The sequence below is a fragment of the Oncorhynchus nerka genome, linkage group LG1 (assembly GCF_034236695.1).
Source record: "Oncorhynchus nerka isolate Pitt River linkage group LG1, Oner_Uvic_2.0, whole genome shotgun sequence".
NCBI classification, from domain to species: domain Eukaryota; kingdom Metazoa; phylum Chordata; class Actinopteri; order Salmoniformes; family Salmonidae; genus Oncorhynchus; species Oncorhynchus nerka.
Genome location: NC_088396.1, coordinates 42,973,501 through 42,990,592, shown reverse-complemented (window position 1 = coordinate 42,990,592; position 17,092 = coordinate 42,973,501). Strand labels below are relative to the sequence as shown.

General features: G+C 42.0%; 2 protein-coding genes across 3 annotated transcripts in view; both read left to right on the top strand.

Annotated features, from left to right (window-relative positions):
* The first annotated feature begins 3,154 nt into the window (after window positions 1–3,154).
* Window positions 3,155–5,610, top strand: tmem177 (transmembrane protein 177). Its single transcript, XM_029648387.2, has 2 exons — window positions 3,155–3,414; window positions 4,279–5,610. Exon 2 carries the CDS (start codon window positions 4,318–4,320, stop codon window positions 5,248–5,250), a length of 933 nt encoding a protein of 310 aa, XP_029504247.1. The 5' UTR covers window positions 3,155–3,414; window positions 4,279–4,317; the 3' UTR covers window positions 5,251–5,610.
* Window positions 5,611–8,521: 2,911 nt separating this feature from the next.
* LOC115119548 (tyrosine-protein phosphatase non-receptor type 4-like) overlaps window positions 8,522–17,092 on the top strand; it is a 132,839-nt gene continuing 124,268 nt past the window's right edge. The window contains exon 1 of one of the 2 annotated variants that reach the window (XM_065019039.1): window positions 8,522–8,988. The gene's annotated coding sequence lies outside the window, so the exon portion shown is untranslated. The remainder of the gene's footprint in view (window positions 8,989–17,092) is intronic. The other variant, XM_065019041.1, reaches the window with a different exon arrangement.

Genomic DNA, 17,092 nt, shown 5'->3' with positions numbered 1-17,092 from the left:
GCCTCAGGCCCCGGACTGGGGACTGTCGCCGGAGGCTCTCTAAGGTCAGGGCGTGACAAGAACTACTTAAATGTGAACATATTAGCCTACAGTATAATACCTACCAACAATAATTGTAACTCTTGAACACCAAACCAACTTTCACATATTCAATTTATCCTAACTTTTAAATTATTATTAATTGATCAACTATAACTATATACATTTGTGTAAAATAACTCATCAACATTAATTATTGAACCCTTCAAGCTAAAGACACCAAACCAAATTTCACATGTTCACTCTATCCTAATGTCAAATTCATATTTTTTAAATCGACTATCACTATATGAATTTGCATACATTTGCATAAAATAACACACCAACAGTAACTCTTAAACTGTTCATACTAGATACAACATATCGACTTTCAAATGTTCAGGCTTTCATCTACTTCCTTTTTCAACTATAACCAGTCACCACCATTACTAATCTATGGATTTCACATGAATGATGAATGGGCAGGGGCGCAGCCAGTCAAAAAGAGTTTTTCCCCACAAAGGGGCTTTATTACAGACATAAATACTCCACAGTTCCATCTGCTGTCTGGCTGGCTGGACTCAGGCGATCCCGCAGGTGAAGAAGCTGGATGTGGATGTCCTGTGCTGCCGTGGTTACATGTGGTCTGCGGTTGTGAGGCCGGTTGAATGTACTTTCTCTTACATTGGATGCAGCTTATGGTAGAGAAATTAACATTCAATTCTCTGGCAAAAGCTCTGCTGGACAAACCTGCAGTCAGCAGGCCAATTGCACGCTCCCTCAAAACTTGAGATGTCTATGGCATTGTGTTGTGTGACAAAACTGCACATTTTAGAGTGGCCTTTTATTGCCACACCTGTCAGGTGGATGGATTCTCTTGGCAAAGGAGAAATGCTCACTAACAGGGATGTAAACAAATTTGTGCACAAAAGTTGAGAGGTATAATCTTTTTGTGTGTATGGAACATTTCTGTGATCTTTTATTTCAGCTCATGAAACATGGGACCAACACTTTACATGTTGCATTTATATTTTTGTTCAGTGTTTAGACAGTATCATAGGCTTGTAGTAGCTAAAGCTAAATAATAGCCATGCCACACCACACCTTGACAAAGGTTTCTGAACTTTATTATGGTAATATCAAAAGTAAGGGTATTTATGAGCAAGCTGTTATATTGTGGAAAACAGCATTACAGTTGGAACTTAAATTGGACAAAGAAAATGGCTCAACTGAATTAAATATGGTTTAAATCTTCACAAAAGTTCTGAACAGGTTATATTGTAGCAATTACCATCAAAGGCAACTGCCTACCCTACCCAACAAGTGACCGAAATAGGCTAATATTATTCATTTTACAACAGACCTACTAATAACCCATCTTAAACTAAATATGGAGCACACAATTAAAAAGACAGATCAAATTTCATTTAGCCAATGAAATGTCAACAGAATTAAACAAAACAGGTTTTGCATATTTAAAAATCTAATAAATAAATAATAAATAAATAGTCTTACAATAATAACAATGATATAATAAAATAATAATGATATAACAAATCATTATAAATAAATGTAAGTTCTAAAATTGCATCCCACCTGAATAGGGAGTTGCACAGTAGCCTGGAATTTGGCAATGCCAATGTTCTTCTCATCTTCCACTACAATATTAAAACATACTAAATCCCCCTTATAGGCTTTTCACTACAGGCATGCTCTTTTTCCTCTAACTTTTGTTTTAATTCAATGAAAAAAGCTTCCATTTTCACAATCAACAGTGGCCTAGGCAAAGGCTCCTCTCTCGCTTGCTTTGGCCTAAGCTGGAGGCTCACGTGCTTGCAAGGCATGAAATAATTGTGCTGAGGCACGAATTCTGGGTATAAGGCTATGATAGACAGTCTCTCCTGGACAATTTGGTTTGCTACAATTTTATTTATTGGCTTTTCATTTTTTTTATTGGCCAAATGCCGCAATTAGCCTAGGCTAAGGGAACCCCTTGTGTATGTTCCCATCAGAGTTGTGCTTCCATCAAATGTACTTATTACAGATAGTCTGTGCATACATACGTAGTGCAGATAATAACTTTTGCGGTCAAATTCCCATGTAGAGAATAAAAAAATACTATTTAAATGGGTTTCCATGGCATTTTCAACTCTAGGTTTACTGATGGTTTTGTCACAAAAAAAATGTTGTGTAAGTATAGCGAATGTGCCGACCAAGTAATGTATGTTCCTTGCATCACATCCACCTAGTTACATTTCATTTGCATCTCCTGCATACTCCAACAACACCATAAACATTTCATAACAGCTCGCAGACATTTATTGAGCACATTATTACAGCTCAGGGCCTGAACACACATTCCTACATGGATCAATGTGTGTCTGGCAGTAATAATGCATGAGAAGTGTGTTATGCACACTGTAATTACCCAGATGCATGAGGTTGGTAAATCCCCAGAAAAAAAGAGAAAAGAACCGGTTGGTAATCAAGCATTCTCTACCCATCACGCCCACAGTGACAGGCAGCTCCAGCAACAGTCTGGAGGAGAACAGGGAACAGTGATATGGGAGCCTGGAGAGCTAAATGATTCATATCAGGCTATGACTCTGAAAATGTGAGACAAATAGAGAGGATGGAACATTTTCTCTGTGACACACACACACTAAATATAGTAATATGTGTTATTTATAACAGCCCCTATTAGAACACTTTACAAATGCCTCTGTCCTTCCTTCGGTGAGATCTAATAGGCTGATACTGTGCCTTTGCTTTGCACTTATTTGAAGCTGTGGTAAAATAGAGTAGCCCCTATATTAGAACACTTTACAAATGCTTATGTCCTTCCTTCGGTGAGGTCTAATAAACTGATACTATACATTTGCTTTGCACTTATTTGAAGCGGCGGTAAAATAGAGTATGCCCCCTTGTGGTCATTTGAATAGCGTGACACGTATATGAAACTGTTCCAGCAGACTACGATAGCAAAACATGAATGCATTAAAATTACACTACTTTAACCCACTATGCAGTGTTTGATATTCTTACAGCGTAAACAGATTGACGTCACTGATTAACGTAGTGACTAGACATTAACGTAAAACTGTCGTAAAAACAGTTGCTTTACGGCGTCGTTGCCTTCGTAATAACCTGTTTACACTATATAGCACAGCAACAAAGTCAAAGTGTCTATGTCTATAAATGTATGAAAAATCAAATTAGCTTTTTTGTGTTAATTTAAGGTTAGCAGCGTGGTTAAGTTTAGGGTTAAGGTTAGGTTTAAAATCACATTTTTAAGAAGTTAAATTGTAGAAATAGGCGGGGTGTATGACTTTGTGGCTGTGGTAATTAGTGACGACCCTTTTTGTCCAGTTGCCCTTACATAGATGTCCATGGCATGTGAGTTATCCAAACGTTTTATGAAACGCAACATTACCTGTTGGTTCAGTGTGTGTTTTCAAGCTGTTAGTATTGCTTCACTTGCCTGGCAGTCATGCACAGCTATCTTTATTTTATTGAGATTTCTGTGCTAGCTATGCTAACCAACTAGCCAGCAAGCTAACATAATAATCTGGCTTCTAGTTGCACACGTATCCATTGCATTTTGGATTTGACCAACAGGATAACATAATTGCCAATTGGAACATTGGTGTGAGACTTTGTTACATTTTCAGCAGACGCGTTTATCCAGAGCGATTAAGGTTGGCTAAGTACTTTGCTCAAGGGCACATCGACCAATTTTTCAACTGTGTAACTTTTTATTTAACTAGGCAAGTCAGTTAAGAACACATTCGTATATACAATGACGGCCTACACATTAGTCTGCTCTGGGATTCGAACCAGCGACCTATCGATTACTGGCTCTTTAACCGCTAGGCTACCTGCCACCTTTATTACACGATGCACTGTTGTCATCAAGTTCAAGTAGTCTGGATGAATTCTAGGACCCCATACATTCTCAACACATCCCTATGAGAATGTGTTGTATGCAATCACAGCAGAATAAAAACAGTTCAGTCCTCATGGTTCCCCAACTTCTCACAGAGAGCAGTGTGTTTCCCCTGTATTCATTTAACCCCCTATCCTTGCCACCACTGCTGGGAAAAAAAATCCTAGGGGAAACACTGGAGAGTATGTATTTGTTATTCCTAAAACAAGAGTAGGCCTATTCACCGGCAGTATTTTGTCACCACTCATTCAGCCAGGTCAAACCTGCTTTGTCAGATATAAAACCATTAACGTTATAATTCTGTTTCTCTGCAGATCCATCCCTCTGAAGTCTGTGTCTAACAGATTACGACCATGGCGTCTCCATTTCTGAAGTATGCCGTGATGGTACAGAAGTACCGGACGCCGCTGCTCATCGCTGGGTGCAGTGGGGTGTTTGCGGCCCAAATGTTTTACCACTTATTCCCAGAGAACACTTATAGGAAGCTGTATCAGGCCTGGAACAAAGGAGAACCAGCCAGCCTTTCTGAGAAGCTGGAGAGCCTCTTCAAACAGGTGCTGAAGGATTCTGATGTGGGCGCCCCTGATGGTTATAGTGCCTTCGCGTCGTTTGGCTTCCACCCTGTTGGGGCTGGCGTACCCTGGCTTCCCTCCGGTGCCCAGATTGGCATCCCTGCCAACTTCAACAGCACGCTGGACGACCCGGCTGGCATCACAAACCGCAGCATACTCATCAATGGCGAGAAGGTGGAGTGGGACAGTGTCATCGGCACGGCCCTGAAGGATGCTCTAGTATTCTCCCCAGAGGCTCAGAAGTTTGCCGTGGCGAGGGAGGTAGCTCGTCTTGAGGTGGGCGGGCCTGTGCTGAATGCGGCTGTAGCTCCATTCTGCTTGGCCGGAGTGATGGTCTACTCGGTGACCCTGAAGCAGATCTTCAGGCTCCACATTGGGCCTGTGATCTTCAGGGGCGTAGTGAATGTTGTGGCGCTCGGCCTGGGCGCTGTCTCTTACTTCCTGACTTCCGACGCTGTCAGCCAATGGCTGGACTACAAATCAGACCGCCGTGCTGCAGGCCTGTCCAAGATCTATGCCAAGGGAGGGGTGGAGTTCTACAACAAGATCCTCTCCCGGAACAAGACGCTACGTTCGCTGATGGGCCAGAAGGGGGAGGAGATGTACGCGCCCAGTGGCAACCTGTTCCCTGCTCACCTGCTAAGACTGAAGCACGCTCCCTACACCTCCAGGAGGGATGGCATTGTGGGCCTACTCAAGGAAGAGAAGGCCTAAAAAGGACATTGGAAGCCCAGTAATCTCCGCACCAAGAACCAAATATCACGTGAGCTTTGACCTCTGACCAGCTACTTGTAAAGTCTGACACGAGACTGGAAGCCCAATGCTGTTAGTGCTAGTTTTCCAACAGGTATTATTTATGAAATCACAATTACTGTGAGGAAAAAGGAAATTTCAACCACATGTAACATTGCCTGAATAATGACAGTTATACTTGACCTTGTTACTATCGTTTCTCTTATCAGTGACCTCAATTTGAGCATAAATTTGCCTAAAATTGGTCTACATGGTGAACCTGCACTTTTGTGTTGTAAAATACATCAGGGCAAGGCGCAATAAAAATATTTCATAACAATACCAATTTGACAAAATGTATGTTATAATGTTTAAACATGTACAGCTGACTTGTTTGAGATGAAATTGTTGTGAATGTTTAACCACAACAAAGAAATAGCCTTTGGCTATTGTGTGAGAGAGACAGTGTGTGTGCCTGAAGGAAATCAAGAATCAGTTGGGTTTTAATGAACCCATCATTTTAAAGCAATTTGCTTGGTGATACAGATCTTAATCTCCCGAGTCTCCACATTTAGCAGTTGTCTGCATATGAAATTGGAAACCTAATCTAGTTTTTTAATCACATCTCACACGTCTGAAGCCCTGTGGCGTTCTACAAAAAGAACCAAGTAATTAACATTGTGACAGAGTGACTACTGCAGAGCAAAACTGAACCTAGAGACTAATAGCATTGTCAAATGAAGGTGCATCTCAATGGCACTTTATCTCGGTCTAAATCATAGAGCCAGAACAAAATCCACACTAGTCACAGCAATGACAGCGTCTTTTTAGCTTTGATAGTGAGGCTCTTATGGGCTATATACGAATTCCTGTGTTTGTGATTACAAAAAAACTCAATTTTATGCAACGGAAAACTTGTTTAGGAAAATGACAATTCTCCACCCAACTTCTATGGAAATGTGATTGGGCCGTTCTCCACAGAAACTAATTACAGCACTGTACTGGGCTACCACCAATGGTACCCACAGACTGGGTGGAGATGATATGGGGTACCACTAATTTGTGACAATAGATACTCTACAATTCACAGTTTAAAAAAAATCACATGCAAATAGCATTTATCTTTTCAAATATATTCTCAGTTTCTTTACATACCACTTCACCAGTATGAGAGAAAATCATTTTCATCACCACATCAGTCATTGCTAACTGCATACATGGAGTGTCAACAGAAGTGGGAGGATCAAGAGAAGTACACTATATATATACAAAAGTATGTGGACATCCCTTCAAGTTAGTGGATTCAGCTATTTCAGCCACACAAGTTGCTGACAGGTGTATAAAATGGAGCACACAGCCATGTAATCTCCATAGACAAACATTGGCAGAAGAATGGCCTTACTGCAGAGCTCAGTGACTTTCAGCGTGACGCCGTCATAGGATGTCACCTTTCCAACAAGTCAGTTCGTCAAATTTCTGCCCTGCTAGAGCTACCCCAGTCAACTGTACGTGCTGATATTGTGACGTGGAAACGTCTAGGAGTAACAACGGCTCACCATGTGTAATGCCAAGCGTCGGCTGGAGTGGTGTGAAGCTCACCGCCATTGGACTCTGGAGCAGTGGAAACGTGTTCTCTGGAGTGATGAATCGCGCTTCACCATCTGGCAGTCCGACGGACAAATCTGGGTTTGGCAGATGTCAGGAGAACGCTACATGCCCCAATGCATAATGCCAACTGTAAAGTTTGGTGGAGGAGGAATGATGATCTGGGACTATTTTTCCTGGTTCTGGCTAGGCCCCTTTGTTCCAGTGAAGGGAAATCTTAATGCTACAGCATACAATGACATTCTAGACGATTCTGCGCTTGGGGAAGCTAAAAACAAAACAGTTTGGGGAAGGGCCTTTCCTGTTTCAACATGAAAATGCCCCCATGCACAAAGCGAGATCCATACAGAAATGGTTTGTCAAGATCGGTGTGGAAGAACTTGACTGGCCTGCACAGAACCCTGACCTCAACTCCATCGAACACCTTTGGGATGAATTGGAATGCCGACTGTCAGCCAGGCCTAATAGCCCAACATCAGTGCCCGACCTCCCTCATGCTCTTGTGGCTGAATGGAAGCAAGGCCCCGTAGCAATGTTTCCAACATCTAGTGGAAAGCCTTCCCAGAAGAGTGGGGACTAACTCCATATTAATGCCCATGATTTTGGAATGAGAAGTTCTACGAGCAGGTGTCCACATACTTTTTGTCATGTAGTGTAGGTGTATGGAAATCAAATCAGCTAATTGGGCAGATTTGTTACCACTTAAGACCATTTTGCTGGCTGATTGGGCTGCACGACAAGTTGATTGTGGACAACTATAGCATTTTAGCTAAGCCTAACCCTTTTCCGAACCTTAACCTGATTCTCCTAACCTGCCAAATTAATTATCCTAACCGGACACGTTAATTATCCTAAACTGCTACGCTACATTAGTTCACTTAACCTGCTATATTAACATTAAGTTAACATTAAATGTTTAATTTAAGATGACCCGCAGCGCACCTGCTTATGGCCGGTCTAACCAATAATGGAGACTTGACGTTGCACCCATCGCTGTTGATCCAACCATTGATTCTACTGCACCCATCACTGTTGATCCAACCATTGATTCTACTGCACCCATCACTGTTGACCCATCCAGTTGTTTTGCAAAGCCCACTTTCAGACACCAAGTATGTAGGTACCCATACTTGCCCCATAATTGGTCGCAGTGATATGGAATTAAGGGGGTAGTACTGTTCTTGTTTGGACCACATGATGTCACCACAGCCCAAATTTACATTTTACTCTACAGTCGCATTGTCTGGCCACAGTGGTGTATTGTTAATACAGTTCATTCACAGTCACATGCCTAGATATTTCCTGAATTTAGGGCAATAACAAACTAATTTAGGCTAATTCTGACCAACAATGGAATATTGCATATCCTGTGGCTAAAATTAACTGAGGCAATGGTGTCGCATCCTCGCCACTGACTACCGGTATTCTACTCCACACTGTTGCATTTAGATTTCAGTGACCTTGGCTGCAGAATGTTCTAAGGTGATGCCACAGTTCTCACAATACATTCGGTAAATCTATAAAACCGGCAAAATACCAATACCATGGCATGAAAAGTAGTGGAAAAATTACAGGAATGCTCACTCGCGGTTTAACCAATTAAAACCGCGCCTCCCTGTCCTGTGACTCCACCCCGGTGCACTGGTGGCGCTACGAAGATGGCGCCGGTACGTTGCTATGCTGTTGCCTCTGCTGCATTCAGCGTGCATTGACAACGGACTCCGCTGAGAAAGTCAGAGACGCTATTCGGAAATCCGGAATACACTCCCCCCCCAACATTTATGTCGCCCATACCCTCTCATTTACAAATCAAAGGAATTGTAAATATCATTCACTCGGTCTGAGATGCCTGCTGGTTCGCTGTAGCCAATGGTTGCTGTATCTTGTCTGTGGATTATTCGTCGCCGAGCAAGTCGCGGATTCAAACTAGTAAAGGGCCCGCAGACAGTTGAATGTATGAAGCTGAAGGATCGGAGTGATAAAAATGAGGTTTTGTCGGAGTTCCCAGCGGGTGAACTGAACTTGGATTTTTCAGTCCCTCACCCTAAACTCATTTCCCGTTGTAAGAAAACAATATTCCTTAAAAACTGGACGCCTCTGGAACTGTTTATGACGGTAAGATATTTGACCGACTGGCTACAGTACCTAGCTAAGCGATAGCGTTACTCGTTAGAACCACATTGTACTGAAAAGTAATGCAGCTTGTTAGTTAATGTACAGTAAGTTAATGTTAGATAGGTATGAACTGACTAGCTAACGTTAGCTAGCTAAATTACTAGGTCATTCTTGCTGTCCATAAACCCAACCAAGATATAGCTAAATGTTTTGCTAACTTATCTAGTTGCACTTTTGAACTGTCCTATACTCACGTCCAATGTAGGCTATGCTTTTTTTTATTTTATTTTATTGGAAATTAAAATAAACCTAACTACTGTCACTGTAACGTTAACGGTATTCACATGACTTCAGCTAACGTTAGATTTAGCCAGCTCAAATTTGACAGATTATGGAAGGAGAATAGCTAGCTAACAGTATTTAGCTAATCCAATTCTGGATCATGTTGGAACTAGCTACTGTAGCTAGTTAGGCAGTTGACTAGATATTTATAATTTTAATTACGCAGCTAGCTAAATTAGTTAAAGCTAGCTTAATTAACCCATTCTGAAATAGCCTACAACAGAGGCTAAATTGTCATAATTTGCATCCAGTTACTGTATCCGTATGGCTCACTATCACCAAAGACAGTACAGTATGTGATCACTCACAACTGTTCAACCAGGTTGCAGTTGCCTTGTACTGACAGCTGTATCAGTCCTGTCACTTTCTTGTTGGTCATTTTGAAATAACATTAGGGAGAACTAACGTTACAAGCATTCGTCAAGGGTTTCCTTCCTTCTGACATTACTAAGGGCTGTTTCAAATTAGTAAATCGATGGTTAATCTGTAATTTCTGAATTTGGACATAATTCAATTATGTAGCTAGCTAATGTGGTCAGCGTTTACAATTACTTAATCGTCAGACATGACACATTAATGTTTGTGGAAGCCCATCGAGAGTGTAATTTACCTGGATTGATTTCAGCCTGCGAGCTCGAACATGTCACTACGTGAAAGCAAATTGAATGTCCGAGTTCAGCCTGAATGAATGATAGTTTACATCACAAGACCGGACCTTTCACTTGTCGCAAATGGGTACTGGTTGGCTTTCTCAGGTCCCCGAATCTCATTCAATCGAACCTATTCCTCCCTTACACGCTGAATGACGGGCTGCTTTATAGTCCAAAGAGGACCTCTGTATTTTTCCTGTCCTCGTTTCATTAATCTAATAAGCCCCCCATAGATTGCTACTTTGCTTCACAAAATCCTAAGGAGATCACGTCCAGGATTCAGAGAGAAATCAGATTCATGCCAAAGGGTGGATTTACATTAGTCAAATATGTCTAGTGAGTTCTATCTCTGTTCAACATCAGATTTACAAGGTTTTTGTTTATGATAGCCTTGGATGTGGTGTGGCCAATGCCACATTCCTGCTGCATGTGTGGAGCTATTACCATACCTTTATAATAAACATATTATATAGACAAAGACATTCCAACTATACAGGAAGCTAATCCATATTGCACATAGTGGTGCACACTTGATTAATGCAATGATTCACAATTGTGTGGATATTTTAAAAGCCTTCCATTAAATTGGTCTAACAGAGCAAAAATGGTGTTTGTCTATTGGCATTAAGGTAATTCTTGCATGGACATGTGGTGTGGTAGAGCTGTTGTCGTTAAACTGTACCACTCAGAGGGGTGTATGTGGCAGATATGTTGTGTGGGATACATCTCTTAAAGAGATGTATCCTGGACCTAGTTTGTGTCATCAAAGTAGTGTTGTGTAAAGAAGCCATAAGAGACTGTGACTGTCTGTGTCAGCAGAGATGCCTCTGTGTGCACTAGAATAAAACCTTCTTATGGGGACCCAGCTGGTAATCGAAAAATGGCCAGTGGCGAGAGCCATGGCTTAATAGGTTGTGTACCGGAACTGGGCATCCTTGGATTTGAAGTGGAGTGTGGGTGGGGTATTGGGACTGGGGGTAGAGGGAGAGGAGGGGGGCAGAGGGTCCCAGGTGCGGGGATAATTGGGATAGACTACACCTGCTAACATGAGCATTGGCGAATCCACAGGGAGATTGATGGGACACAGCTAGCTAATCTACAATGAAGTAGGCTAACATTACTGCTGGGACGACAGTAACAAAGCTAAAGAGGCAGAATTTGTAGCCCTATTATGCTCACACAATGGTTTTTGTGTTTATTTGACGACTGCAATGGGAATGCCATTGTCATCCTTGTTTCAGTTTATCATAAGTGAAAATACAGCTATAGGTTGGGGATGAGATAAACCTGTGATCGTAAGCCATGTCCTCTTGGACAATCCCTAGTCTAGTGGATGATCCACCTACACCAATCAGTCAATACATTTCAATCCAGGTAAACTACTCTGAGAAGGCAGCAGCTCCAAGACTGACACCTGTGTGGACTTGGCTCAGGACCACCTCTGTTTGAGACACGAGGCATGCTAACAGGAGACAGCTCTTAGCTCCGATACTTTCTGTTTAGTTAGCCCTGCAATGAAAGCCACATGCTTGCCCTGGGTGTTACAGCAGTGTTGTCATGTGTGCAGTACACCCTGTCAGCACCCCTTGCAGAGACAGCCTGTGTGGCAATCCATAACGAAGGGCCCGTCGGGTCGGCCGGCCGGATATCACACCCGTTTCAGCAAATCTCTAAAAGGCAAAACACAGCTGTGTTTACACTCCCATCTCTCACAGCCTCACATCTCAGAATCAAATGTGTTTTGGCTAATCTTTTCATTTCCTAACTCTGTGATGATCGCTGTATTGCCAGCTAAATGAAGGGTATTCATCAGCTAAGCGACAGTCCACAGAGGGATGAGTGACAGCTGGTTCTACACACTCCTGTTTGTACTGGACTGCACTGTGCCTTGAAATGAAACATTACTTCCTGATATTACAAAGTTTAATCCACAACTGGCTTTAACTCTTTATCCTTCCCATTTCCCCAAATCAGCTTCTTCATTCCTGGAAGAGGGACCAGAATAGAAATACCCTTTTACCAACAACCACAACAAACCTCTCAGACATTTACAATTAACAGAACCCCATTCTCCAGGGCAGACGATGGTAGGCTTCACATTAATCAAAGGTCCTAATTGGAGCACAGTGTAACAGCTTTATGCTCTAAAACACAGGCGTGGTAGGGTGGAAAGGTTCAACCAGTCCTTTCATTCAGAACCTATTGTTAGTTCACAGGCCTGTTGTCTCTTTTGCGCTGGACAGATGCATAACCAATCAGATGAAATAGCATTTTTGCTGCATGTTAATGATGTTATTGGTTACTCACCTGTTGTACATATTTAAGTTGTTGAAAAGTGTGGTAGGGAGAGACAAACTGTAGGAGCTTCTGACCACCTGCTGTCAACTGAATATAACCTTCTCAATGCACCTACTCCCAGGTTGAACATTTGTGATTATATTGTTGGAGATGCAGCATTTAGTTCAGAGCAATTCCACAGTAAAGGAATTACCACAGAACATGGTTAGCTTTCAACTTGATTTACAGGGTGGTAATTCCACGCAAATGGAATTACTCCTAGACTCCTATTTTTCACTTTAAGATGTATGCCGAACAAAACATTAATTTGAAAAGTTTAACAAACCATACAACACAATGACTACTTTAAATAATTTACACAATAAATCGAGTTTGGTAACAGAATTATGGTAAAATCCATAGAATTTGGAATGTAATAGGATCTCTGTGGTTTAATCTCACTGTTTTAAGGTTACCAAACGTGAGCTGCAACATTCTTCCTGTAAATGTGTTTTTGTAAACTGTTTAGTGGAAAGGTACATTGTAAAGTGAAAAATCTTGAGTCTCAGTGTAATTCCGTTACTATGGATTTGCACTTTTATTCCCAGCCAATGATTATTTAGGGTGCACCACTGGGACAAGAGAGGATTGCCTCATGACTGATACACCACCAGTAGGGAATTGAGAGAATGAGATGAAATCACCTATAAAAATCCACGTGTGTGTGATTGCTATTGCCAGCTGTGGGAAGTCCCAATCTGGAACACCCTTTGTGTTAAAGTCCAGCCCTGAAAGATAGACTGTTCTGTTTGCCTAGATTGGATACAGGGAGTTAGAATCTGCGTGTGCTTGTTGGAGACTGTAGTGCACTATTTCATAGTGAATAGACAGTTTTAGTCAACCCCCATCCAGTGGTTCTACTGAGCATGTTGGCGATGCCTGTTGCCCAGTACACTGCCCACTGCTAGACCATAGGAAGGTGATCTGCTCCAGCTGTGAGGGTTCATATTGGGCACTACGGACAGTGTGACTCAAACATCCTCACATCATCCAGGTCAGATTAAGAGATTACGGGCCCTGGGGGCTGCCTGCTGTAGCATAGCGGTGCTCTGGGTCATGGCTGAGTTTGCTGTGGCTTAGAAAATAACAGGTACGAACATTAAAGGATTAGCATGATCTGTGGTGATGACTGTATAGGGAGGGTTAGGGCCTATTAATGGACTAACAATGGGGAAGAAGAGGGCATGTCACCATCCATGTGTATGAAAACATAAATAGAGTGAGCTTTCTTCCATTTTCTGTTATCGTGCATCAGAAAGCAAAGATGAAGTGTAGCCATGATATTCCACATGAAAAGAGCCCACATAACATGGTTCAGCTTAGATTTGATTTATAGAGGGTGGTGCCTCTTTCTGAAGCCTTTGTGCAGTATATCAACATTGAGTTGGATAGCAGGCTTTGGCAGCCTCCCAAATGATATCCTATGGGCCCTGGTCAAAAGTAGTGCATTGCATAGGGAATAGGGTGCCATTTGAGATGTAGCTTACAGTGCATTCGGAAGGTATTCAGACCCCTTCACCTTTTCCACATTTTGTTACAGCTAGGGATGCACCGATATTACATTTTTGGCCGATACTGATATCCAATATTTTCTTTGCCCAAAAAAATGATAGTGATATTTTACATTTTAGTAGCCTTTTAAGCATTCCAGTACTGTTAAATAGTTACACACACACATGGACACAGTAGTCTAAGGCACTGCATCTCAGTGCAAGTATCACATCCAGCAGTGATTTGGAGTCCCATAGGGCGGCGCACAATTGGTCCGGGTTTGGCCGGGGTATGCCGTCAATTTGTTCTTAACTGATTTGCCTAATTAAATACAGGTTACTCACTCACTCACTCTCTCTCGCTCTTACCAAAACGTTATGTCCCTATTACCAGTAAAACGTAATCAAAACATATTTCTTTCACTTACTTGCTGTGCTGTTTCGTTGTTCATTTGTTCAGTCGTTTCAGTCTCAACCAGGATTTCATCATACATGTCAAGCAGTAAAGTTTCAGCTCTGTCTGTAGCCTCTCTTCCTCTGTGCACACGGTCACTGTGTCCATTTCCATCTTGTCCAACTGTGTATGTAACATTTCACGTAAACCCTGTTTCTTGTCTGCATCGAGGTAGCGGTCCTTGTACCTAGCATCTAGCATGGTGGCAACACAGTAAAGAGGCTCAGAGAGAATGCCTGTTAAAGAAATAGCAGTCCTTGTACCTAGCATCTAGCATGGTGGCAACACAGTAAAGAGGCTCAGAGAGAATGCCTGTTAAAGAAGTAGTGGTCCTTGTACCTAGCATCTAGCATGGTGGCAACACAGTAAAGAGGCTCAGAGAGAATGCCTGTTAAAGAAGTAGCAGTCCTTATACCTAGCATCTAGCATGGTGGCAACACAGTAAAGAGGCTCAGAGAGAATGCCTGTTAAAGAAGTAGCAGTCCTTGTACCTAGCATCTAGCATGGTGGCAACACAGTAAAGAGGCTCAGAGAGAATGCCACTGAATCGCTTGTTCACTTTTCCAAGTTTTAACCCCACGGTCTGTGGGCAGTTTTGTTGAGCAGGTGTTTCAATGCCATGACAGAGGGTATCACGTCTGCTGCAGACGCAGTTGATGAGCTTATTTCTCGTGTCAGTTCTTCGAATGGGGCTAGGAGTGTGTTCATGTTTCAAACATGTTCTCATATGCCATTTGAAATGGCAGCAGCGGTATGAGAACCAGCACATTCTTGAGCAATACGGCTTTCCTCAGTACAAATCCTCGTCGACCCACTGTGCTGTCAGACTCACCATGCTCACGGGGCTGACATCGCTGGTCCAAATGTCAGTCGTAAAGCTAATAGCAGTGATGCCCATAGCAAGTAGCTCATGGATGTGTGTTTCAACAATACTGGGTAACTCCGGTAGGGCAACCTCTGACAAGTAGCGCCTACTTGGTAGTATGTACCGGGGCTTGAGGTGCTTGACCTGTCGGCGAAAACCAACCTCATCCACGACAGAGATCAGTTGATTGTCAAGGGCAATGAATTCCATTATCTTGGCGTTAATGTATTTCACCTTTGAGTTGTCTCGCTGAAAGGGTCTTACTCTTTCAAATGACTGCTTGACTTGAACTTGTTTAGTTGTTGGAAGTTTGCGCATAGTTTATTTCTGCTTTTTGTTCTAAGTAGTCTCTGAACATCTGGAGGTGATGCACTTTCAAATGAGTAATTAGGTTTGTGCTATTGAAAGTTTTCACTTTCACAAATGTTGCATATGGCCTTTTTGTTATCTTCCTTTGAAACTTCAAAATAGATCCACACAGCAGACGTTGTGGGCTGGGTTAGGCCAACATGATGGTTGTCAAGCAATGATCACCAACAAGAATAATGTGCAATGCTGCACAATCATATACCTTGAGTCAATACTAGAAGCACCATTGGTAGTGATTACAGCTGTGAGTCTTTCCGGGTGAGTCTCAGAGATTTCCACACCTGGATTGTACAGCATTTGCACATTATTCTTCAAGTGCTCAAATTTGTTGGTGATCATTGCTAGACAACCATATACCTTGATTTATTGTGTTTTATATCGTTTTATTTTTCATAAATATTTGACAAATGTTAGAATTGTTCTTCTTCTTTTACATGAGTGTTTTGTGTACCGTAATTTCCGGACTATAAGCCGCTACTTTTTTCCCAGGCTTTGAACCTCGCGGTTTATACAATGACGCGGCTAATTTATGGATTTTTCCCGCTTTCACAAGATTCATGCCACCAAAAAACTGAGCACCGTCACGTAATGTGACATAAATCGAGCGCGCTCAAACTTCCCATCATTCTGATTACGGTAGTCATTTTGTCACCCTCATCATGGCAAAGACACAGAGAAATGCATATGATGCAGCTTTCAAGTTGAAGGTGATCGATCTGGCTGTTGGAAAAGGAAATAGAGCTGCTGACAGCGTGGAGCATTGTCAAAAAATCCACTATCATCAACGGGTTACGAAAGGCTGGACTGCTGCCTGTTGAAGAGGGCAGCTATCCAACATCGGATGAAGCAATTCTGAGGCTATTCAACTCCGACACCGAAGGAGATGAATTCAGTGGTTTCAGTGCACAGGAGGAGGAAGATAGTGACGAATGACTTTCTTGGTAGGCTACTGTTTACTGCTATTTTTTAAATATTTTTTTTACAAGCCGTGTTTCGTTAAAGCCTATTTATTTTTGTTACAAGCCGTGTTTCGTTTAAAGGCTGTGTAAAGTTAATTTGTTTCAATGTACCGGTAGGCACCTGCGGCTTATTGACATGTGCGGCTTATTGACATGTGCGGCTTATTGACATGTGCGGCTTATTGACATGTGCGGCTTATTGACATGTGCGGCTTATTGACATGTGCGGCTTATAGACATGTGCGGCTTATAGACATGTGCGGCTTATTGACATGTGCGGCTTATTGACATGTGCGGCTTATTGACATGTACAAAATACATATTTAAAAAAAAAAGAATCAGTGGGTGCGGTTTATATTCGGGTGCGCTTAATAGTCCAGAAATTATGGTAGCTTTAAGAAACTTTTTTTTTAACCTTTTTATTTAAACTAGGCAAGTCAGTTAAGAACAAATTCTTATTTACTATGACAGCAGGTTAGCTGCCTTGTTCAGGAGCAGAACAAATCAAATCAAATCAAATCAAATTTATTTATATAGCCCTTCGTACATCAGCTGATATCTCAAAGTGCTGTACAGAAACCCAGCCTAAAACCCCAAACAGCAAACAATGCAGGTGTAAAAGCACGGTGGCTAGGAAA

What these genes read in the sequence shown, in the direction of transcription:
- tmem177 (XM_029648387.2), top strand. Translation starts at nt 4,318, where the DNA reads ATGGCGTCTCCATTTCTGAAGTATGCCGTGATGGTACAGAAGTACCGG.